The 24,641-nt window shown below is 40.3% G+C and overlaps 2 protein-coding genes across 3 annotated transcripts in view; one reads left to right on the forward strand and one right to left on the reverse strand.

The window, feature by feature from the left end:
- Nucleotides 1-14,286, forward strand: part of CDYL (chromodomain Y like) — a 95,765-nt gene extending 81,479 nt beyond the window's left edge. For both annotated transcript variants that reach the window (XM_082234456.1, XM_082234457.1), the window contains 2 exons: nt 8,028-8,171; nt 12,264-14,286. In XM_082234456.1, the coding sequence (XP_082090582.1) occupies nt 8,028-8,171; nt 12,264-12,422 (303 nt within the window). In that variant the 3' untranslated portion in view covers nt 12,423-14,286. The remainder of the gene's footprint in view (nt 1-8,027; nt 8,172-12,263) is intronic.
- The window catches only part of RPP40 (ribonuclease P/MRP subunit p40), a 36,048-nt gene continuing 15,322 nt past the window's right edge, over nt 3,916-24,641 (reverse strand). Inside the window, exons 9-13 of the transcript XR_014222311.1 lie at nt 21,463-21,538; nt 14,506-14,610; nt 10,602-10,740; nt 7,612-7,689; nt 3,916-4,324 (exon numbers count right to left, since the gene is read on the reverse strand). The gene's annotated coding sequence lies outside the window, so the exon portion shown is untranslated. The remainder of the gene's footprint in view (nt 4,325-7,611; nt 7,690-10,601; nt 10,741-14,505; nt 14,611-21,462; nt 21,539-24,641) is intronic.

Here is a 24,641-nt window from a genome sequence, read left to right on the forward strand (position 1 = left end):
CTCCAGATTACTCCAGAATACAGCTCGCAAGTTTATAAAACAATAGTGTCCAGTCCGGGTCAAAATAAGAGTGGTTTTGGTGTTGCATTTCTGAATTGCTTTCTGTTCTACATATTTTAATGATGCGTAAGGTAATATTTATAGGGAAACACATGCTCTTGACAGTATACATGTCTTCACACCACATTCATACCTTTCAGGCATGCATTGTGCAGTGTGAGAGTGACATTGCATTCACATCTATAATTTTGTATGACAAGAAATGAACCTAATACTGAATTAACTGTTTTAAGTCTGAGTAAACCTGATAACTTTCCTTAGTAAAGAATAGCTTTATGTTGTTTCCCCCCTATGTAAGTTTGAAAGTGGCCTAAAAATGGCAATTCCTTCCTTCCTTGTATTGTTTTTACTTGGCTATGGTACTTCAATTTCTGCCAAAGATATAATCCTCACTGAGCAATACTTAAATCGTAATTATAATTTCTTTGCTAAATGTTGGTATGCTTTTAAAGTATGTTAAGAAGAGTATCAGACATTCAGGAGAAATGTTGGCAAGTTGCCTTTAAAGGAATGTAGTATGCCATCTGGTAAATAAAAGGATTTTTAACATTTTAAAAAAATAAATAAATGATTAAACACATATAATATACTTTTAAATAAACTTAAGAGTTTAGAAGACAAAGACAAATTTACAGTAAAATTATCTGTAATACTGTTGACCACAGATCATTCTCGTACAAATCATATTATTATTATTATTATATGGAGGCATAATGCCCACTTTGAATTTCAGATTCCTGTCTGGGACTAGTGCTTGGACCACATGCTCCCACTTTGTCTTCTCCACCTGCTAGCTACCATATTTCAATCCCCTTCTGTCTAAACTATTGGCTTGTGTTATATCTGAAAAAGCATTAGTGGCTAAATGTCAGTTTGCTAATCAGGAGCAAACCAAGATGAAACTGTTTTTCAGGATTCTGGTTCGTAATGCCAGCATGCAAAGGAAAAAAGTCCTATGGGGTGTTGCACACATTGTGGCCATAATATTAAGTTATCACCAAATCCTATTCAGTATTAGGCTATCACCAAATTTAATAGACATTCCTGTTATCCAGGCATAGGCAACCTCTGCCCTCCAGATGTTTTGGGACTACAACTCCAATCATCCCTAGCTAATAGGACCAGTGGTCAGGGATGATGGGAGTTGTAGTCCCTAAACATCTGGAGGACCGAGATTACCTATGCCTGCTGTTAGCGTTGTGGAAATGTCAGTTATGTCCCACTGCATCTAATCAATCAATCAATCAATCAATCAATCAATCAATCATTGTCTTCCATCTCTTCTTCTGGACAACTTTTTCAGACTCATGACACGCTTGTCACCCCTTCTGGCAGCATGTGACCTGTAGAATCATAGAGTTGGAAGGGACCATGAGGGTCTAGTCCAATCACCTGCAATGCAGGAATTTTTGCCCATCGTAGGGCTTTGAACCCACAATAAGAGTCTCATGCTTTACCGACTGAGTTATCCCAAGGCAACGATATCCTTAGGCCTATTGAATGGCAGGTTGCAGTAACCTAGGCTTTTGTTGGGTTTATGAATATAGAAGCATAGAGCCACTTTTATTTATTTTACTATATAGATCCATATTTCACTCTCCTCCACCTTCTCTCTCTCTCTCTCTCTCTCTCTCTCTCTCTCCTCTTAAGGTGATGGCTTATTTCTTTCTTTTTAAGACAACTAACTGGTGATGTTGCTATTGACAACCGAGTTTGGGGTCCTGACCTACTAGTTGAAGGCCTGTGCCTTAGTTTATGGGTGTGCCTTTAACTCTTTGGCCTTACCTTTAGCTGGAAGGACCACTGCAACTTTGAAAGGGAAACATGGCCCTGTAAAATCCTCTAAAGATAAAAAAAGGTTTGTTCTTTGAAGTGTTCATAAAATTGAATAGGTGACTAAGTTGTTGTGCTTTGTAATAAAGCTGGTTCCGTGATCCCAGGCCTCCATTTCAAAATAGCCTTACAATTGTAGTGTATTTAACCAGAAACATCTTGGCCTGTAAGTATCTATCAGTAATGTCCTGGCAAATGAAACAGAAATAGGTAGAACTTGAGCACCATTAAGCAAATAGCAGCCATGTGCCAGTTAGAAGTAACTTGCACCTTGTCCAAGCTTTTGAATCTTTCCACATTTAAAGCTGCTTGAAGGAAAATTACAGTGGTGCCCCGCAAGACGAATGCCTCGCAAGACGAAAAACCCGCTAGACGAAAGGGTTTTCCATTTTTCGATGCGCTTCGCAAGACGAATTTCCCTATGGGCTTGCTTTGCAAGACGAAAACGTCTTGCAAGTCTTGCGATTTTTTCCGCTCCCCCCCCTTTTCTAAGCCGCTAATAGCCTTTTAGCCGCTAAGCCTTTAATAGCTGCTAAGCCGCTAATAGGGTTGCTTCGCAAGACGAAAAAACCGCTAGACGAAGAGACTCGCGGAACGGATTATTTTCGTCTTGCGAGGCACCACTGTATTTGCATGAAATGTTTCCTATTGAGTCAAACATATATATATTCCGAGGTGCAGTACTTCCACCGTATACCTGCCCAGGAGAAACATTCAGTACTCTGTAATTTAGCATAGCAGCCTGGAGGAATACCCATATTACATAATTCAGACTTAACTAGGTCAGACCCAAAGATTCCAATTCTCTAAAGGAGTCATTCCAGCGGAAGAGAACCTTTGGATCCAACCCACTGCAATTAATGTTAAGTCTGGATACGTTCCTTAATGGTTCCGTTTCTGCAAGTGATGCTGAGATTGACTCTTCTGGACTAGACAAATAGCAGAAAAGCTTCTTATGCTAAATTCTCTGTCCTTTTGATTAACAGCCTTGAAAGTAATGGGTTCTTTTCTTACTACTATAGTCATTGGCTATATTTATAGCAAACAGTAATGGGAAGAGTGGATACCCCTGACATATGCCCATGTACAATAGAAAACTTTCAGAGTAGAAGCCATCGGCCCTCAGATTCAAATAAGTGATCCAGTTTCTATGTCATAAAGAGATGCGAGATCAAAACTAAATATAATTAGCAAGGGCTTCGGAAATGTAAAAATTATCATATTAATTAATCAAACTTTTTTATGTATTTAGCTGTGTTGATTTTCTTTGTCTGAAATGTAATTTATGTATGTTAGCTTGTTTGTTTAATAGCTTAATTTGGTCAGGATGAATGTATACTTTCATTAAGGAGTATGTATCAGGATGGAAGTAAAAGAATGTACACATCCTGCAAATACAATACATGCAGCGTTCAAAATTTGCCAGGTGCATTTTGTACCTGGTCATCGGCCACTTGCAACCAAGTGGAGATACCCAGGTGCCAGGATGGCACCTGATGTCTCTACTATCTGGAGCTGCATGCCTGGGGATCCTTGGATCCTGACGGTTTTCACATACTAACAACACATCCTGTTGAATTCTCTCTCTGATATTTTATCTGCACAATCAGAACAAATTTCAGGAACCAAAAGTTATATTAAAAAATATGACTTTTGAGGCGTCTGGCCCCAAAACAGCAACTAGGCATTCCGTTTTGGCGACTGTAACCCTGATTTAAGGAGACATTTGGTGGCTAGCTTATATTAATCACAGCCTGGAGTCTTGGTATTTGTGCCTCCCCCCAAAGCTTTCGTAGACCTTAACTTCCAGTGTCATAGAGAGTTTAAAACGTTATTGATACTCCCCTTGTCTAGAGATTCAAATGTATATATAATTTACAAAATTCTACAAGTTTTTGAATCACTTTAGCTAGATCACTTCCCCCTGAGCAATATATATATCTATGAAATTTAATGAATTAGTGATAGATCATTTTAGTGATGAATAGGACAAGATATTAATGTGGGATATATTTATTAGTCAGGCAGCCCTTGTTTAAAAGTCCTTGGAGAATGAATACAGGATCTTGAAAAACTTACTAAATTGGAGAAAAAGTATAAGCAACGCCATAGATGCCATGCAATAGAATTAGTATTCAGGAAGAAACTTGCCTGCTCAGGTTCTAATAAGACAGAATAGACTCTGGATTATCTGATTCATTGTGAATGGAAAAGTGGAGCGAATTGTTAGTTGGAATATGGATATTGTCAGGTACAATATGGTCTCCATTTGTAGACAAATGGTCTCCATTTGTAGACATTACTTTATTGCTTATCCCAACATGCTTGTAATTTTATCCAGGAATGATCAGATTCACCCAGTTAGTACCATTTCCACATTATTAGATAAAGAAGTCTTAGTATAAAAATAATAAAGTTTTGTGTATTATTTCTGGAATAAATAAAAATATATTCAGTCTTTGCATACATACATACATCAATCAGTCATTTTATTTGTATTTCCAAAGTTTACACCATGCTCAAGGCAGCTTACAACATATGGAAAATTATGTAACTCCAAACATAACAAAAGTAGTAATAAACAGTAGACAAAATATCAAAAAGTACACAACCAAACTGAACAATATAAGAGCCACATAAAGACACAAAAATTAACAGCAACGACCCCCCCACCCAAATAATACCTGAGCCAAGGATTCTGTTCAGCAGCCTCAGCTTTTGTAGCTGGAGTCAGTCAGGGCCCCACCCTCCCAGGCCAGGTGGGAAAAGTCTAGCAAGGCAGGGAACAAGTCTTCAAATACTCAGAGCCAAGATGCATGATTGTAAAGGGCAAAATAATCCGTTGGCTGGGCATTGCTTCTCATTGATAGACCTACAGTGCAGTCTTCACAGATATTTCAGACTTGCTTGAACTAGGAATAGACGATAATAAAAATGCCAATGTAGTCGTTTCTCCCCTCCCCAGGATAGACAGAAATAATGATTAAGCAGCACTGAAATATTTGCCATGGGATTTGGCTTCCCAGGAAGGCTAAACTACACATTACATGACAGATCTGTGATCAGATTTCCCATTGTCAAAAAGGAGCAGTATCATTTGTAATGATAAATGACATTTAATTGGTCTTGAATACCATTGTAAACACATGTGGCTGAACCGTTCATTTTTGTTGAAGTAACGTTTGCTTAAATTTAGTCTTCCTCTCTGCAAGCTCCTGCTGATAAAACTCTCATAGGTTTAGAAATGCATTTAATTACACAGGGTAAAATTGATGACATTTGAATAGAGCTTCTGTCTAATCAGTTGGCATCTTTAAAAGTTGACAGCTCAGTTTTTGCTCATATTTTCTCATGCACTGAAATGCTTATATCTGCATTCTGGCATGTTCAGATAACATAATAATAGGAAAACCTCTGATATCTAATCACAGCTTCTTGTTTGAAGCCTGGTGTTTTCATACACCCTTCCCCCTGCCTTTTTACATTTTCTTTCTTGAGATGTATAGGAATTGTCAAAGCTGCTGCTTCTCCTTTCCCCCCCTTTTTTCTTTTTTTTAAAAAAGGAATTTCCAAACCTCCTGTGATTTTACAGCTGTAATCACATTTCCATAGATGCTCATGCAGAACGTTCTTTGGGCATGTAAATACCTCCTTTGGGTAGTAATGGTCCTGTCAAGATTTGGATGTTAGTGACATCAGTGGAACTATTGCAGTTTAGCAAGCTTGTAAACTGAGCTGAATGGCATATGTAAATAGTAGCACTGATTTGATTTTGTGATCATGTTGGTGACATTTTGGGTGTCCTTTGTTGTGAGAGGTCCTTTGTGTGGCTATCTTGTTACAGTCTCCTTATTAATTATTCAAATTTCTTCAACCCTCCAAAGAGTAAAAAAAAATATATGCTGTGATTTGAGGAAGTTGCAACAATGCTAGTTGAGTTTTGGACTCTTGGGTGAGGGCATTCATCATGCTTTGAGTTTATGAATGTGTACATGCATATGAAATTTTGCACGACTTGTTTATATGATTCACAGCTTCCCCTTTCAACTTGTATAACACACTTTAAAAAGAAAAAAAGCTTTACCTTTCCTGGCGTGGGGGATCTTTAACACATTTAAAAATTATATATAAAAATCTTTTTTATGGTACATTTGATAGTGACTGTGCGGTTGGATATTAGATAACACATTTTGGTGAGACTATGGCTCCAAATCAGAGGTTTGTGGGCTTTCTTGTGCAACACTAGCACTGTTTCACCCCACAGCCATAAGAGAGGATTTTATATTCTTGAGCCTTAGCTTGAACATTTGTAAACTTGGGGACGCCCATTTGCATGTCTGTGAGTCATTTCGTGATATGGCTCAAAGCCACTCCATTATTTAACCAAGTATTAGTCATGCTAAATATGTTCAGTCTGTCGGCTCTTTTCATGCATCATGTTTAGTTCACAAATTAATTTGAATTCACTATCCATATTTCAGTTTTCACAATATCTGAAATTTTTATCACAGTTTAAATCCATTCAAGCCATTATTTTAAAGTCTGAAAAGCTAGTGTGTCCAAATTAAAATACATCTATAATATTTGCATGGTAACTTGTATAACAATTGGCATCCCCAGTAGTTGTATAAGAAGTAGCAGCTCAGTTGCATTGGAACTAGGGTTGTCATCCCTTCCCTTTAAAAATGGAACAGTACCATTTTGGCGGTACAGACCCCCCTGTCTTGTTTGGCCCACAATTTGTCCCATTTTTGAAGTCATAAAAATAAAAATTGGCATTTGTGTGCTCACCCAAACTAGCTTGTGTTGCCTGCAACCAAACTTGGCTTTCACTGGAAAAAACAGTATGCCGTAATCTGATGCACAAAGAAGTTTGATACTCAAATGTATGCAAGTGGGCAGTAGACTGTGATGGCATTGGATCATTTAAGCCAAAGTCCTGCTAGCTGAAATGATTTCAAGAGGAAATTGTTCTCAATTTTACCTGTACAAAGTAGACTGCTTTCCAGATTAACCAAGAACAGCAGAAATCAAAGTGTCTATTTTTACAAACTTTTGTTTCAAAGTTTGTGATCTGCCTATAATAATGCTTTGTCTCAATATAAAAAAGAAGAGATGCTCTCATTGAATGGAGCGAGCTCTGTTTCAGGAACAAGTTTTATTTGTTTATTTATTTGGGTGATTTATGCACTACTTGTCCCCATAGTCTCTTATTATAAATGGATATATCAAAATGCAGTATGTGTTTACCTTACTTTGGCACCAGCAATTTTACCTACAAGATCCATTGATGTGAGGAATTTGGGTGTGCAATTCTCATTGGCATCCAATATGAAAATATACCAAATTTTCATAATTAAAGATAGATAATACTGTCTAGTTTCAAGCCAATTAAAAATGTGAAACTCATTGCATTTGCAGGATCTTTCAAGTATGTAATGTATTTACAGGATAAAAAAAGTTTTTAAGAGCATTATTTATTTATTAAGCAAATTTTTGGCATCATCATTTAGTATCTGCTGCTTATGCAGAGTTTCTGTTTATGCCACCATGCCATTTGCTTTCATGCTTCTCTAGTGCTACAGGCTTTAATTGGCTGGTCAATCAACTAAGCCAATCTGAATCAGTGAAGGTTGTAATTAAGGGCATACTTGCTTGTTTTGCTCATTTATTCAACAACGATAAGGACAGCGAAAGAAAATATATTTTTAAAAATACCTTTCTAAGAATGTTTGGGGTTTTTCTTTCTTTCTTTAATGGTTGTTTCCCAATTCCTTCATTAACTGATGCAAAGATCTATATTGAGATTTTAGCAGAGTGCACATTTTAAAAGCAATTCAGTTGAGAGACCTAAATTGTATGCCATGCTTATATTGCAAACCCCTTGCACTGTAACTGTGTCACTTCTAGACAGGGATTTGCACGCTAGCAGTAAATATTTATTAGTGGTAGATTTAGTCTTTGATTTTGTTTCAGTCCATGGAAAAGGAAAAACAAAACAAGAAGAAATAGTCCAGGCCAGTAAATTGTTCCAACCTGTAGAGGCATTTCTAGAAACAGCAAGGTTTGTATTCAAAATGTTTTGATAACCTCATCATATTTCATGTTACAAAAAACATTGCTATTTTCCTCAGGCGAATGAAATGTTATTCAGTGGAAGGAAACTGACTGCACAAGAAGCATGTGCCAAGGGACTGGTGTCACAAGTTTTTTGGCCAGGAACATTCACACAAGAAGTCATGGTTCGAATTAAGGAACTTGTCACATGTAATTCAGTTGTAAGTTTCTTTTACCTTATTTCACTTAAGGCTGAATAAGTGATTTGTAGCTATTATAGTGGCTAAGGAACACTTCGCATAGTGAATTTTCTCAGTGTTTGAGCAGGGCTGAGCCCTCCTAAGCCCTGAATACGCCCCCAAACATGGGGAAGCCAATTGGGTTGTGTGCAAATAACAACAACAACAACAAATTTTTATTTATATCCCGCCCTCCCCAGCTGAAGTCGGGCTCAGGGCAGCTAACATCAGATATATAACATTGGTATAAAATCAAACAATAATTAAATAAAATTTTAAAATATGCAGGTAGAAGCAATTTCCGTAATTATGCCAGCATTTTTCTCAGGGGCCATGAATGCAAGAATAGCTGTTGTATAATAATTTTTTATTTATACCCCGCCCTCCCCAGCCAAGGCCGGGCTCAGAGCAGCTTACAAGCAATAATAAAAACAAGATGAATGATTACAACTTAAAAACAAAAATAAAATACAACATTAAAATAATGGAACATTAAAATATTAAAATGTAGCCTCATTGCAGGAGAAGGAAAAGAAAAAAGAAAATGGGGGGGAGGGAATCAAATTGGCTCCAAGCCAAAGGCCAGGCGGAACAACTCTGTCTTACAGGCCCTGCGGAAAGAAATCAGATCCTGCAGGGCCCTGGTCTCATGAGACAGAGCGTTCCACCAAGTTGGGGCCAGTGCTGAAAAGGCCCTGGCTCTGGTTGAAGCCAATCTAACTTCCTTAGGGCCTGGGGCCACTAGGGTGTTGTTATTTATGGACCTTGAGGCTCTCCGTGGGGCATACCAGGCGAGGCGGTCCCGTAGGTACGAGGGTCCTAGGCCGTGAAGGGCTTTAAAGGTCAAAAGCAGCACCTTAAATCTGACCCTGTACTCCACCGGGAGCCAGTGCAGCTTGTAAAGCACTGGATGAATATGCTCCCATGGCAGAGACCCCGTGAGGAGCCTCGCTGCAGCATTCTGTACCCGCTGGAGTTTCTGGGACAGCTTCAAGGGCAGCCCCGCATAGAGCGAATTACAGTAGTCAAGCCTGGAGATGACTGTCGCATGGATCACTGTGGCCTGGTCGGGGCGGGAAAGGTAAGGGACCAACTGCTTGATGCGGCGAAGGTGGAAAAATGTCGCCTTGGCTGTTGCTGTAACTTGCGCCTCCATGGAAAAGGGAGGCGTCAAGGATTACACCCAAACTCTTAACGGAAGGCAATGGCACTAACTGGGCCCCCTCAAGAGAAGGGAGTTGGTCCCTCATCCCCATAAAGTATCTGCATAAAGTCTTGTTCATACTGTAGTTATATGAAATATGTGCCCAACTATATCATGGGACAGCTTGTTTGGAGGGGGAAGTGAGTGTGAACTGATCCCATGAACATTTAACTATCCTAATGTCCACCTGAAAGCTGTCCACACTTGTAATACAGCTTTTAAATAAGCTATTTGACATGATGTGGGAATTTTTAAATAAATTTGGAAAGTGAACCTCGGCAGCTTTATTTTAGTCTTAAATTTTAGAGTAAGGATCACAGTTGTGCTGAGTGAGCTAGCCAAAAATATCTTGTTCTAAACTGCTTTGATATTTGAACAGAGTGTCCATAGCGGTGTTTTGTTTCTGTTTATATTTGCTTGGATAAGACAGACCAAAAATAACCAACCCCCCACCACCCTGCCATCACATCAAAGAAATATTTAGGGTTAAATCTACAGGGTTCTACCCTGCATAAGTCCTACTTACATAATAAAAAATAGTATTCAATGCAACCCTCTTGGCTACGCTATGCATAGGTTGAGCTTCTTATTAATGAACCAGAGTCAGAGATGCAACAAACACCATTTGGTTTTTTTCTGAGTTACCGTATTTTTCGCCCTATAGGACTCACTTTTTCCCCTCCAAAAATGAAGGGGAAATGTGTGTGCGTCCTATGGGGCGAATGCAGGCTTTTCCTGAAGCCTGGAGAGCGAGAGGGGTTGGTGCGCACCGACCCCTCTCGCTCTCCAGGCTTCAGCAGAGCCCCACCGCCAGCCCCGCAAACTCAGGGGATAGCGGGAGAGGCGCAATGCGCCTTTCCCGCTGTCCCCCGACTTGGCTAGAAGGCTGGCGGGGGGGGGGAGAAGCCTGCTCCTCCCCGTTGCCAGCCCCGCAAACTCGGTTAGACTTGGTTAGAAGGCTGGCGGAGGGCTTCCCCCTCCTCCAGCCCTGCAAGCTGCAGGCTCTGGGTCCCGTTCTGGGGGCTGGGGGAGGGGGAAGCTCGGGCTTCCCCCGCGCCTGGGGGGGGAAATAAATTTTTCCCTTTATTTCCTCCCCCCCCCCCAATCTAGGTGCATCCTATGGACCGGTGCATCCTATAGTGCGAAAAATACAGTACATAATCATTACTGAAAATACTATTTTTCTGTCATAATTCTTAAACACACACCTGGGTTCCAGCACAGTTAAGGCATTTGGGGAGCAATTGTATGCACAGGAAGCCTGCATAAAGCAAGCTGGTGTAAGTTAAGCCAGCGTAGTTACACCAGATCCAAATCCTGTTCAGCAGTGAGGCAGCTGCTGCTGTTCTGCAGAAGGAAAACAAGCCAAGTTGCTAGGTCACATAATAAATTATTGTTATTGTTATTATTATTATTGCCCCGCCCACCTGGCTGGGTTTCCCCAGCCACTCTAGGCGGCTTCCAACAAAGTTTTAAAATACAATAGTCCATCAAACATTAAAAGCTTCCCTAAACAGGGCTGCCTTCAGATGTCTGAAGCCTACTTCTTAACCCTCTGGTTGCACTCCTTTTGAAGGGGCTCGCATTCAGCTCAGCTGGCTGGGCCAGGATAAGCAAGTTATGCTGGCTTATCTTCAGCTCAGCTGGTATAGAGGACCTTACCACCAGCTTTGAGGTGTTTCCCTTCATCGTGTACCATCTGACAGGTGCTAATGACTTGCTCATTTCTACAACTCCTTGTGGCAGACAAAGAGAGCAATGGCCTAATCTTTTTAACTTGGAGGAAGAGTTACATCTTTCTAGTTACCAAATATTATGATTGTGCGGTGAACTGTAAACACATTTAGTTGAGCCTGCTCACAGTTCCCCTTCAGACAGTTCCCCTTTCCTGATCAGGTTGGGAAAGCTGAGGTGGAGGAGGCTGGGCTGTCCTTGGATAAAGCTTAAAGGTAAAAGGACCCCTGACCATTAGGTCCAGTCGTGGCCGACTCTGGGGTTGCAGTGCTCATCTCACTTTACTGGCCGAGGGAGCCGGCGTACAGCTTCCGGGTCATGTGGCCAGCATGACTAAGCCGCTTCTGGCGAACCAGAGCAGCACACGGAAACGCCGTTTACCTTTCCGCCGGAGCGGTACCTATTTATCTACTTGCACTTTGACATGCTTTCGAACTGCTAGGTTGGCAGGAGCAGGGACCGAGCAACAGGAGCTCACCCCGTTGCAGGGATTCGAACCACCGACCTTCTGATCAGCCAGTCCTAGGCTCTGTGGTTTAACCCATAGTGCCACCCGCATCCCTGGATAAAGCTTAGGGACTCCTCAAGTCCCTCTCTGTCCATGTTAGCCAGCCATTTCCCAACATTCCATCCCTCTCAAGCATGGCTGAGAAACAGAAAGCAGATCAGGTAAATGCAGAGAGGGATTAACCCCCACTCGAAGACGGTGCATGCCTTGAGTCCCTTCCCCCATGGAAACAAACGGTAGCCATTCACTTAACACAGGAGTGGGTAAAATTCAGTTCTCCCATCCCTCAGTTATCAGTCTCCTCCTTGAGTGTGGCTATGTGTTGTGTTTGGTGGCGGGGTGCCTCTGTTCACAGTGACTGTTACCTGCTCTCTTTCTCTTATAATTTAAATATTTATATAAGTATTGATATATTGGATGGTGGCCTCCATCAATATATACAGTGAAAATGTGCAGCAGCCAAAATGATCATTAAAGTTGTCATTTGCAACAGAATAGCTGCTATTGGGCTTCGCCTTTCCTCTCACATATTGCAAAGAGGGCAGCGTCCTCCACCCACGACATGGAGGCACCTGCCCTAACCAATGAGTGTGCAACATGCTTATTGTATCTTCTTCATTTTATGTAGGTACTTGAAGAATCCAAAGGTTTAGTTCGTAGTATTATGAAGGTGGACTTGGAACAAGCAAATGACAAAGAGTGTGAAGTTCTAAAGAAAATTTGGGGTTCTGCTCAAGGAATGGACTCAATGTTGAAATACTTGCAGAGGAAGATTGATGAATTTTGAAGAGATGCTCATTGACACTGGAATTGTATTTACTTTGGGGCATCTGGGTTTTATGGATGCTCTAAACAAATTTAAAAGTCTGACACTCAGAAAAGAGTGGGACTAAAGCTTGAGAAGAACTTCTTTTTATTGTCAAGGTTTTTTTAAAAAAAAATTAAAGAAGTACTGTATGTTAAGCATTGAACAAATTTCCTTTCTCCATATATAGATTATAAATATATATATTATATTTCTTTATATACACGAACTAAAAAAAAAAACTATAATGGAGTGCACTACCAAACTTTTGTCTTCTACTTTATCATTGGCTAGTACTGTATCAGAAGAAAAAGGTGGATAAAATGAGGTGTTGCGTTATTTTGTATGTGGCAGGAAGGTCCTGAAGCAATGAGATATTTTTTCACTAGAGTACAGAATTGAAGCGGGTATTGGCCAGCCCTTACTTTCACTGCCCAAAAAGAGTTAGTTGAGAAGAGGCGTTGCCTTGAATTCTGAGGAAGGTTCTAAATACCTCAAGTAATGATGCATTCAAAAAAAAAACAATTATTTTTTAAAAGAAAACCCTGTAATTAAATGGTCTATTTTCTCTGTCTTTTCTCCCTGCCCCTCCCTAATCCCCACCTCCTTAAAAAAATGAGTGTGCTCAGGATTTATGCTATAAAAAACACTCAGCCCTTCTTGTTTGGGGGAGGATGCCCAATTCCTACCCGGAGAGCATAAAGAAGCCAGTCTGTCGTTGAAAAGGAAGCTTCATTTGCAGTATTAGTGAATCACTGAAATACCATATATACTATGGATAGCTTAGTCTTAGCGGGTTTTATTATTTTAACTACATAATTGCTTCTGTTGCTGGGTGAGAAAACAACTCTATATAAGTTTTTGTTGTTGTTTTTTGGTTCTTTGGTTTGCTCTTTTTGTTCTTCTGTTTGAATTACACCAAAAAAATGTATTTTATTTTATTTAATAAGTTAAAAATTCTTTTGGCACACTATTAAATATTCCCTTTCTTTACAACAAAAAACCCCACCTTACCTTATATTAGATGTTTAATATCTTTTGTTTTTAGTTTGAATTATACACTATGGCCCTGATCCAGAGATCTTTCCATGGAGCAGCAGCAGGCTGCATGCATTCTGCAGTGGATGAGAATCTCCACTGCCAGACGATCAGCACTGTCAGCTGATTTCATGTCAGAGTGGGTTCTTGAAATCAGCTCCTCTGCCTTCAAGTTAAAAGAATCATCCATCTGTTTGGCAGTACATACTTGATACAAGAGTACCACACTGCAACACCCAGATGCTGGATGCAATTTTCTCTTCCCCGCCCCCGCCCCCCGCACAGTGCCCTTTTGTGCTCATGGGACTGCATCCAGAATGGCACTATGCCCATGAAAGCTTGTTTTCCATGTGCAGATTGCCATTATTGGATCAGCATGCATAGAATATGCAGTATTGATGCACAAGAGTGATCTTTGTAAACAATAACTATTTTGCATTCCTTTCAGGGGTGTGTGATGATTCCCGACTCCAGATATCCATACTTGGGTATCTGTTTGCAATCTTACTGAATGTATGAAGAATGGGGGCGGGTGGGTGGGGGGAAGGAATCAAACATTATTTTTGTACAGTTTGGAACTTTATACTTGGAGCCTGACCACCTCATCCTAGTGGAGAGTTGTACAGTGTGTAAATCTGCTTTTACCTTGGATTTGGTACAGTATTTTTGCATCTGTGGGACCTACTTTTTTGTTGTTCTAGTAGTTTGAACTATATATAAACTGTACAATCTGTAAAGTTTTTATAGAATAAATATTCAGCTGTGAACTGGTTAAAATAAAACTAATATTTCTTAACACCTCTTAAAATTGCTGCAGTGTGTAGCTCTCTTTCTCCTCCATCTCCCTGCCTTCACTCCCCCAGGAAATACTTCATTCCACCTTTACAAATCCTTTTAAAATTGCAGTTTTCCTGTAAACACTGCTAGTTATCCTGAGACTGTTCTACTTAATTTCCTCATTTGCAGACATAGCAAATTAAAACAGTTATAGAAAAGGTCAGGAGGTTAACACTTCAATCTGGTATACCTCTTAGATGATTCAGTGTAGATATAACAGGATTAGCTCTTTCCGTCGGTGTCAAGTGGAAAGTTCAGTCTCAGCTACGAACTTCACATGCATTGACTCTTAGGCCTTAGGCAAAAACAAAAGTACAGAAAAACACACATGATGATATTCTTCCAAATGACTGTTATCTTCGCATACCAGAAGCAATTACAGAACTTTTTCTACATTTTAGAATCTAGGCCAATTTTTGGTTTTCCACCCAACCATCTCATTGTACCATGTTGTTTTTTTTAATGAGTTTTTAATGAGTTTCTATTCCTATTTATTGAAAAAAAAATGAAGGGGATCTTTTTGATGATGTGAATCAGTATGATAAACCTTCAGTGCTGTTGTGTTTTTAAACTTTATTTTACCCAACAGTGAGTTGTACAGACTTCCAGTTTGTCTCAGTAACCTCTGTTAGGCTAGTGTTCCATTTAAAAAAATAAAAATCAGTTCCTCTTCTAAAAAGCGTATTCTGTAATCTGGGGACCAACCTGAAAGCAGCCATTTTGTCAAGTATGTAGAGATTTTAATACATTGGCTTGTATCTCCCTGCTCCACATGAGAATAGACAGATCTGGAGAAAAACATGCAGAGTATTTGGGATAGTTATCCCTCAGGCCTTCTACTCACACCCTACCACACAAATCCATTTGCCTGTCCATAGGGCCCACCTGGCTGATTTGGATAATGAGCCCATCATGTTCAGAATTTTTTTTTAACGTTTATTAACTGAATGTGTTCACATTCTCTGGGTGGCTCACAAATAAAATGCAATGTACAATAATAAAAGCACTTAGAAAAGGTGTTTTTCTTTTAAAAAAATCAGGATCAGGCCATAAGATGTGAGTTACTTGGGAGCTTCACCTAGCACAAACAGGTGTATGGAACAGGAAGGTTGTTCCATAATGTGCCAGTACCAAAAAGGTGGCTCTCCACCTCACTTCATTTGGTGGGGGGGGGGGGCACTAAGAGCCGAGTCTCTAAAGATGATCTTAAGGTTCAAGTGAATACATATAGGAAAAAGTGTCCTATATGTATTCACTATATGTATAAAAGTGTCCTTTTAGGTACCCAAGCAATTCAGGTTTTTAAGGTTTAGAGCCAGCCCTTTAAATTGGGCCTTGAAACAGACTTGCAGCCAATACAGCTGACAAAGTACAGGTCTTTTAGGAGTGGGACCATCTAGAAGTTCAACCATTGCTCAATAATTTGAAACACTGAAATAGTTCAAATTAAACGAAAATAAACTTGCCAATACATAACCTTGTATAGACAAAAACATATAGTGATTCCTGCCTCTAAGGAGCATGCCATCTAATTCTGGAAGAAAGATAGTGCCACAGCCTAAAGGGTCCTGTTCCCTGTCACCATCTGCCTTACTTTGGAATGCAGTTGCACCCAGAAGAAGACTTTTGATGAACTTTTGCTATTAATAACAATATGAATCACCTACATACATTTCAAGGTGATTTATTGACACACCATAAAAAACAGCTAAAATTATTTTAAAGACTGCACAAAAACAACTGAAGATAGGTTTAAAAACAATACAAAATTAACCCCTAAGACAGAGGCTTTTTTATCCAGATGGAAATACTTGTCAAAACAAAAACATATTCAGTTATTTCTAGAAGGTACAGATTGTGGGTGCCTTTCATGTCTCTGCCACAATGCCATTCCACAAAACAGCCATGCTCCAAGTTACTGTAGAGCAGACCTCTTGTATTTCTGGAATATTTTTTTGAGAAACTCCTGCAAATCATACTGAACTATATGTTCTCAATACACAGGCTGGTAAATGTGGGGAAAGGCATCCTTTCAGGAACTCAGGATTGTTCAGATGTTGGGGAAGTTTAAGCTTAGTAAATTGGATTTTTCTTGCACCTGCAGACTGGCTACTATTCATTTTCTTCCCCTCCCTGCCCTCCCTGCATTTGTTGCTTTGTTTAGTTTCTTGGTGGGATTTGGTCCTATTTGTTACCCTTTCATACTCTAGAGGCAATGACCCAAATGACAGGAATGGAGCAGCTCTTTCTCCCATCTGCCACTTCCAGAGTTCTCAGTCAGGTCTCAAAGGGGATCTCTGAGATGTTACCTCTCAACAGTAAGAGATCACACCAAGAATCCCAACGTTCATTACTCCATGCACGTATTTTGCAACCTGTCATAGGCGCTCAGCCCACAGTTGTGTGGTAGACAATAAAGAATGATTGTCAGACTAACTCTGACAAAATTTTAACAGCATTTTTTTTTTAGGGTGTTGCACATTCTGCTTTGTAGAAAGCAATGATGCAAGCAGAATGTGACATCACTGAATTACAGCATGTTGCTCATTCAGAGATACTCTGTTAAACACTTGATCAGTAGTTTTATTCTTGTTATGAATAGCTTCATAGATGGCTGCAGCCATGGCCTCTGGATTACATCATTAAGCATTGGTTTCAATTATGAATCACTGAGTCACCCTGTTCTCCAGTCATCCAGGAAGCCAAATTTTGCAACTCTACCAATGACTCTGAAATTATCTCATGGACTGTCCATGGTTGTAAGCAAGATGCATTCATCTGGGAACGTCTTGTGGTTGGACATTAAACATACCAATTATTTTTAAAGAATAATTAAAGTTAAGTTGGAACTTGAATCAAGTAGGAAGATCTTGAAACCTGTTTCAAAAAAATGTACCTTGAAATGGTACTTCAGATAAATGCATTTAACATTATTGCTGCCAATAGGAAAGGAAGAGGTTCCACAATGATAGGAACAGCTGCCTGGCTTGTTGTTCTGCCCACAAACACCAGGTTGAAACTAGCACTACCCAAGCCATATGGGAAACTCTGGCACATAGATTGTATATTAATATATTTTGCATTTTATGTATGAAGTTTCTATTCCACCCTTCCTCCCAAGGGAGCCCTTTCTGGTACTGACCCTGCAAATAGGAGCAGAGCCACAGTAATATGGTGCCTCCAACTCCCCATCCCCAAGTCATTCCACAGGGACACCATGGTCAGTGGTGTCTAAAGTCACTGGGAGATCAAGGAACACCAACAAGGCTGCACGTCCTCTGAATTCTTCCGAAAAGTATCTCACTGTACTACTTTACACAGATGACGCAGCAATCTTCTCAAAAACTCCTATAGGCCTGAAAACACTGGCAGCAAACTGCAAGGAGAGCAAACTAGAACTAAATTATCAGAAAATCAAGATCATGGCCTTTGCTAAAAGGCCCAAACCTTGCTCATGCTACATCAATGGCCATAAGATTGAGCAGCTCACCTGCTTCAAATATTTGGGTATAACCCTTCACTCCTTGGAAAGTAGAAATGCCCACGAGGTTTATGTTGCAGGGAATGCCCAGAGAAGCGCAAATGCAATGCTCAGGTACCTCAGGACTAAAGGCGGACAATATATACCTGCAGCCCTCAAACTGTTTGAGGCCAAATCCATTGTGCAGCTTGTATATGGTGCCCAATTAGGTCATCTTGCCAATTGTGCGCCATTAAAACTGGTACAATCTAAATTCTTAAGATCAGCCCTACAAGTGCCTAAACACGTCTCCAAAGCTACCACATGTCTCAAAACTGGATTTGTAAGAATCGAGGCTAGAGTATGGCTCACCACACTAAATTACTGGCTAAGACTATCCTTTCTCCCATGTGGCCTTGCTCCCTTAACTTTTAAGGTCAGTTTCCAAACGACATGGAAACGTGCAATGATAAACAAAATACCGTAACAACTCTAGGCTTCACCCCGCAGATCCTAATGCCAAGCAGATCTAGCCAGGTCCCCAAAAATTGTAATCAGTGAAATCAGAAGATACCTCACCTCCCAGATGCCATATATAACCAACCTTGAAATTCCAAAACAATGAAGGGCTTTCACTCTGGCCTGTTGCCAGACCCTCCCTTCAGCCATCCAGGAGGGCTGCTTTAGGAAGACACCATTTGGGGAGAGGAAATGTCCATGTGGCTCTGGGCAACTGGAAACAACAGAACATGTCTTTTTTCTCTGCCAATACTATACAGATATACAAGCTAGGTTCATCTTGCTTTTATTCCATAAATTTCCAGGTCACATTTATACCTCCCTGCTACTTCCTAGATGAAAACTCATGTTACATACTCAGTTGCTAGATTCTGCACTGCCATGATGGATATTCATCAAAAGGATGGTTTGTGCCACAAACTAGGCCCAAAATGCAAGACCTGTGCTCCTTCTCCCTCCCTCCCTTATAGTCACTTTTAACTGTTTGTCTCTGTTTCTATGTTTTTACGTATGTATAATATACAGTGGTTCCTCAGGTTAAGTACTTAATTCGTTCCGGAGGTCCGTTCTTAACCTGAAACTGTTCTTGACCTGAAGCACCACTTTAGCTAATAGGGCCTCCTGCTGCCGCCGCGCCGCTGGAGCACAATTTCTGTTCTCATCCTGAAGCAAAGTTCTTAACCTGAAGCACTATTTCTGGGTTAGCGGAGTCTGTAACCAGAAGCGTATATAACCCAAGGGACCACTGTAATCACCTTTTAATTACTAGTTTTTATTCCTTACCTGTTTTAAGTCTTATGTGTTTTAATTCGTATGTTTTATCTATGCTAACCTGTGACCAAAATAAAGTTTGATTCCAATACTGACACTCTGTATCTTTCCTGATAAAGGTCATCAATCAAGCTGAGCAAGAGTACTAAAACCAGGTCTGAAACTAGACTAAAATGGGTCTCAAATATCTGCTTCCTCCAGGCACAACTGGAGCTGGCCAACTACCACCCTATTTATCCCATTTTTCAAACAATTATTTTCATCCAAAGCAACTTGCTTCAATAAAGCAGAGACAGGCACTGCCATCAAGGTTTCAAATATACTCAAGGGAAAGGAAGCAGGGTGAACAGGTAGAGAAGGGAGATCAGTTCTTCAATGCAAGAACAAAGTGGTGAGCTATAAATGAGCACTTGGGACTAGATGCTCTTCCCTTGCACCTGTTCTTGACTGAATAGCAGGCAGGGGCTCTTGTTCCTTTGGCCAAATGATAGGGCCTGAGTGCCCTTTCCCCTTGCAGGCACAGGGCAACTGGCAGATTAATGTAATATGTTAATTGGTCAAATTGTTTCCTGCTTGGCAGGGGGTTGGACTCGATGGCCCTTGTGGTCTCTTCCAACTCTATGATTCTATGATTCTATGAAATTATTTTGTAACTTTTTGTGTCTTTCACCCACTCATGCAAAAGGGAACAACAAAAAATCACTACGTACTATATTTTCCCTCAATCTAAAGTGTAACACACACTGTATAGTACTGGCGTCATTTCTAGCTAACCGACCAAAGTGAGCAAGTTGGTTTACTTCTCACCTTGTAAATGTTTTGATTCCACTGGAATGAAGCCTGGCAGATTTGTTTAGGGCACACTTCTAGGTTTCACATTTGAATGTCAGATTGATTCCCTTGCCCATTTTCAAAGGAGAAGGGAAAATGCAAATTAATGAAATATGACCTCTCACTTGAAAACTGACATAGCAGAATGTCTCAAATGTTCTTCCAGATCTTGCTGTATGATTTGCTTTATGCAGCATTAGAGTTAAGGGTAAAGGTAAAGGGACCCCTGACCATTAGGTCCAGTCATGACCAACTCTGGGGTTGCAGCGCTCATCTCGCTTTATTGGCCGAGGGAGCTGGCGTTTGTCCGCAGACAGCTTCCGGGTCATGTGGCCAGCATGACTAAGCCGCTTCTGGCGAACCAGAGCAGCACACGGAAAGGTCGTTTACCTTCCCGCCGGAGTGGTACCTATTTATCTACTTGCACTTTGACGTGCTTTCGAACTGCTAGGTTGGCAGGAGCAGGGACCAAACAACAGGAGGGGGATTCGAACCGCTGACTTTCTGATCAGCAAGTCCTAGGCTCTGTGGTTTAACCCATAGCACCACCCGCAGAGTTACAGCTCTTCAAAGATTACACACATGCCTTGGACTGACCTAATAAAGATACCTTTGGCCTGAGCTAATAATTTACAATGCCTATGGTTTTCAGGGAGTGATGTATGAGCTATCCGCAAATGAGTATATATGAGCTTTATAGACACTTGTGTCTAAGACCACATATGACATTCGGCAATAAAGCAAGCTAATTTGAACCAAACCTGAACATGCAACATTGCTGCAAATCTGAATAAGGGCACTTTCACAATCAATGTTGCCCCAATAAGGGGTTAATTCAAAGCCATTTGTGTTCTAGCTGTGAACTGGGACACAACAATAAACCATTTGATTCTTTACTTTTACAAAGGAGCCAAGAGTGTGGTTCATATTTTACCTTTTGAAGAGGTGTGACTTCTTCTCTTAGGAGCCCTCCATGGGTAAATGCAAGTACTCTACTCTAAAAGCTCTGGTACTCATAGCAATGGGGGCTGTTTCTATTCACTCAAGGGTCATGATACATTATATGGCGAATGGAGATCCAACCAGCTTTAAAAACATCCAGACATAATGTAGCTTGCTATTTTCTATGGACACAATCCTCCAAATACTAATGTTGCACAACCTCCATTTAAATGAACAGAGCCACAGTAAAACTTGGAAGATTTACAGATCTTAATCCCCACCCCACCCCCACCCCAAGTAGAATTTATAAGATTTTACTTGGTCTTTGTTCCACCGATTAAGAAGTAGAGGGACTGAATGATGTTGAATAAAGGAATGATACATGGCTCCCCTCTCTATCCTCACGCTGTTTTGAAGGGGAATGCTTCTGTTTTGTAATCTGCTGTATGTGCTATAACCACCATTTTTTTTGCTGGGGGTGGGGAAGGAAGACAGAAGAGAAATCATGGCTCTAGTTGATATCCCCCCACCCCAGTCATCATGGATCACTAAAAGACAACCTGTCTTTGCACAACTGAAGTGATGACCAAGTACAGGTGAAGTGTTGCCACGGAAACAAAATACCTGGGGCTCCATGTAGAAGGGTGCATGTCTTTCTTCCCTCCTGCCGTGGCTGGAGATGTAATCAATGTTTCTGTGTCTGAAAGAGAACAAAAAAGACTGCCATTCTTCAACTACGTCTGAAAGAGAAAGCTATGGCCCTAGAAACCTAGTGGGTGAGCAGGACATGTTGGAAAGTTAATGAAGTGAAGCTGCTTTCATGTTCTGGCTATGTATACATGCAAATAAAGCTTGTATCACAGAAACACCGCCTGTGACCATGGGCATCTATGGGGCACGAGGGGTGTGTGGCAAGGGCTAACTTTTGGTGTTTTAATTTGCAGGAAAAATTCCTGGAGATGCCCATGCCAATGACCTCCATTCCAAGGAAGTGTAGTAACTCAAGGAAATTACTCAATTCAGCTGACTGGGCATCCAGTTGCCTCGCATACGTAACTCCCCAATTATATATGTAATATGCTGCCATGTGTTAACTTTGTGTGCTCTTCTGAATTGGCAGTTCTGATAATTTGCTCAGGAAATAATGAGAGAGGTTCCCTGGGCACAGAGCACTCATGGATCAGGGTGAACCAGTCTTCTGCTGTAGATACAGGGAGAAGAGTGAAATACATTGGGTGAAGGGCACGTGAGGATGTTTTTAAAATTTGGCTGTGCTCCTAAGCACATTTTACTCGGAAGTAACATTAGTTGCTATTAAGTGTGTTTAAGAATACAGTGGTACCTCGGTTTACGAACTTAATCCGTTCCAGAAGTCCATTCTTAAACTAAAACCGTTCTTAAACCGAGGCAGCTTTCCCTAATAAGGCCTCCTGTCACCGGTGCCCTTCCACCATTTGGATTCTGTTCTTAGACCGAGGTAAAGTTCTCAAACCAAGACACTATTTCCAGTTTTGCGGAGTATGTAAACCAAATTGCTCTTAAACCAGACTGTTCTTAAACCACTGTACACTGCCATTACAATACTATCTAAAACGCTATCATCAACAGGACAACATATGCTCCTCCTGATATCTTATTGACACAGAGGAAGACCTTCAGACCTCTGACAATAAAATAGAGGGCTTCTTGAAGGAACAGAAAATGAAGAACTGTTTCTGTATTTCCCGGGATAGCAGTAATTGTCGGTTCTAAGGCTTGTCTGGCTAGAAGCCCATGAGAACCAAAATCACTGCATCAACTCAACTGACAAGCAAGTTACAATATTTCACTTTGGGAGTTAGAAAGTGTTTTGAAGAAATCAACAGTCCATGGTCACTTTTGGAAACAGACATTTCACCAAGGGCTTCAGACTATTTTTTTCAAAAATAATACAGTTTCGTTTCTTCAGGTTTTTACATGATGACAATTTCAGGAAATATATTTTAATTGCTGCAGTAGAATTAAGTTGCTTAAAGGGACCACAAGAAAAGCCTTCCTGCATCAGACCAAGCCATTCTGTTTCGTACCACAATGTCCTGAATGATGTTTAACTACATAGCTTGAGCATCCCCAATGTGGACTGCATATTTTTATAAGATAAAATATTGTGATCTAGCAGCCTCATACCTTCTATTGATTGGGAATTCTAAGAACCCACTCCCCACCCCCCAAAAAATAAAAAAAGTTTTGAAATTAGTAGGGAAAATCAGTGGTTTTGAAAGGTCTAGTTTGCCATATTGATTCAAAATGGTGTCCAACTGTATCCAAACAGAAGAAAGCCCACTCCTTGATCTCAGGAACCATCTTGCAAAATTTGGTTAATGCACAGAGAGGAGGCAAACAATTTTCCAAAATATATAGTGAATTAAAATAACCACAGAATTAAAACACCTCATATGAAAGGTCTTGTGTTCTTTCAGAAGATGCAAGACCCTAGCAAGCCACTGAGTTGTGGCAACTGATAATGTATTTATTTTAAGAGCTAAAATTGCCTGAAGACACACACTGTTCTTAGAATATCATGATGGCACTTAATGGCAACAATAAATTCTGGGCTGTGTGCAAGGTAGGCTTTAAAGCATGTCAAAAAAACAGCAGTTTCCATTCTTTCTCTCACTCTCCCTCCGCCCCCCCCCCCGATCTCTAGTAAATCAGTGCCAACTTGTTGGTGTAATATGTACTCATCAGATCACCCTAGGGAAGGAGGTATCAATTCTATCAACAGTCTTCTAGATCAGCCCCATGAAGGTACATTACAAAGTAGATTCAGAAGAGTCATACGGTAGCAATTTAATGCCTTGGTGAATGCTAAGCCCAACTTTGTCACCCCTTTGCAGTTGCTAGAAAATTCGGGTGTGTGTGTGTGGACAGAAGGATTGATAAAATTTGACAATATGTATGTCAGGAAGCTACAAATGACTGCTGCAGTGCACAACAAAAAGATCTTTTCAATTGGCTATTGTCACCTGATTTGAATTTACCTACAGCAGCCAGGACTTAAGCTTATGAAGATATGAAAAAGTGTTGCAGGATCCTAAACCAAGCAACTAAAACATATCTGTATTCATCATAATACCCAGTTACTCCGTAACGCATCTCTACTGTCGCCTATACAAGGCTTAATCCTGATGTAGCTTAACTTTGTTGTTTCCAATTGGACCCAAATGATGATGTGCACAATCATTGGCTGTATTAATCAAGCCCAGATGAATATCACAAAGTCCCTCTACATCTGAATGAGAATTCTCATGAACTCTCCAAACAATGCTGCAAGTTCTCTAAATTGGAGCAATAGTATACTAAGCATTATGTTACTAACTTGGCACAGTACGTTGGTTCATGCATTATTTCTCTAAAACACGTTTTTTAAAGGTTTATGGTTGTTTCAGCAAAAATTGTTAGGTCACAACATTTATTCTACATAAGCACAATGCACTGGAAAAATCTGGATGGCCTTTCCAGTTCAAAATGAAACAAATATGAACTTAAAACTATTGGATTCTTCTGCTTTGGAGAATTATAAATTCAACTTTCTACTTGGAAAAAATGCATAGATATACGCAATTCATCTCCAAACTACCTACACAGATGAGTGAGCTCCAGCCAACTCCGTTTCATATCAAAGCCTGTATTTTGACAGTGCTGCAATTTATTATATCAGAAGCTTCTTCTTTCGTTTAATTTAGTACCCACTATTCACTTCTGTTGACTCTTATTGCTTGTAGAAAGCCTTCTTGGCTCTTTTTTAATAGACCAAAATTGGG

The sequence above is a fragment of the Podarcis vaucheri genome (genome assembly GCF_965113315.1).
Source record: "Podarcis vaucheri genome assembly, chromosome: 8".
In the NCBI taxonomy this organism is placed as follows: Eukaryota; Metazoa; Chordata; class Lepidosauria; order Squamata; family Lacertidae; genus Podarcis; species Podarcis vaucheri.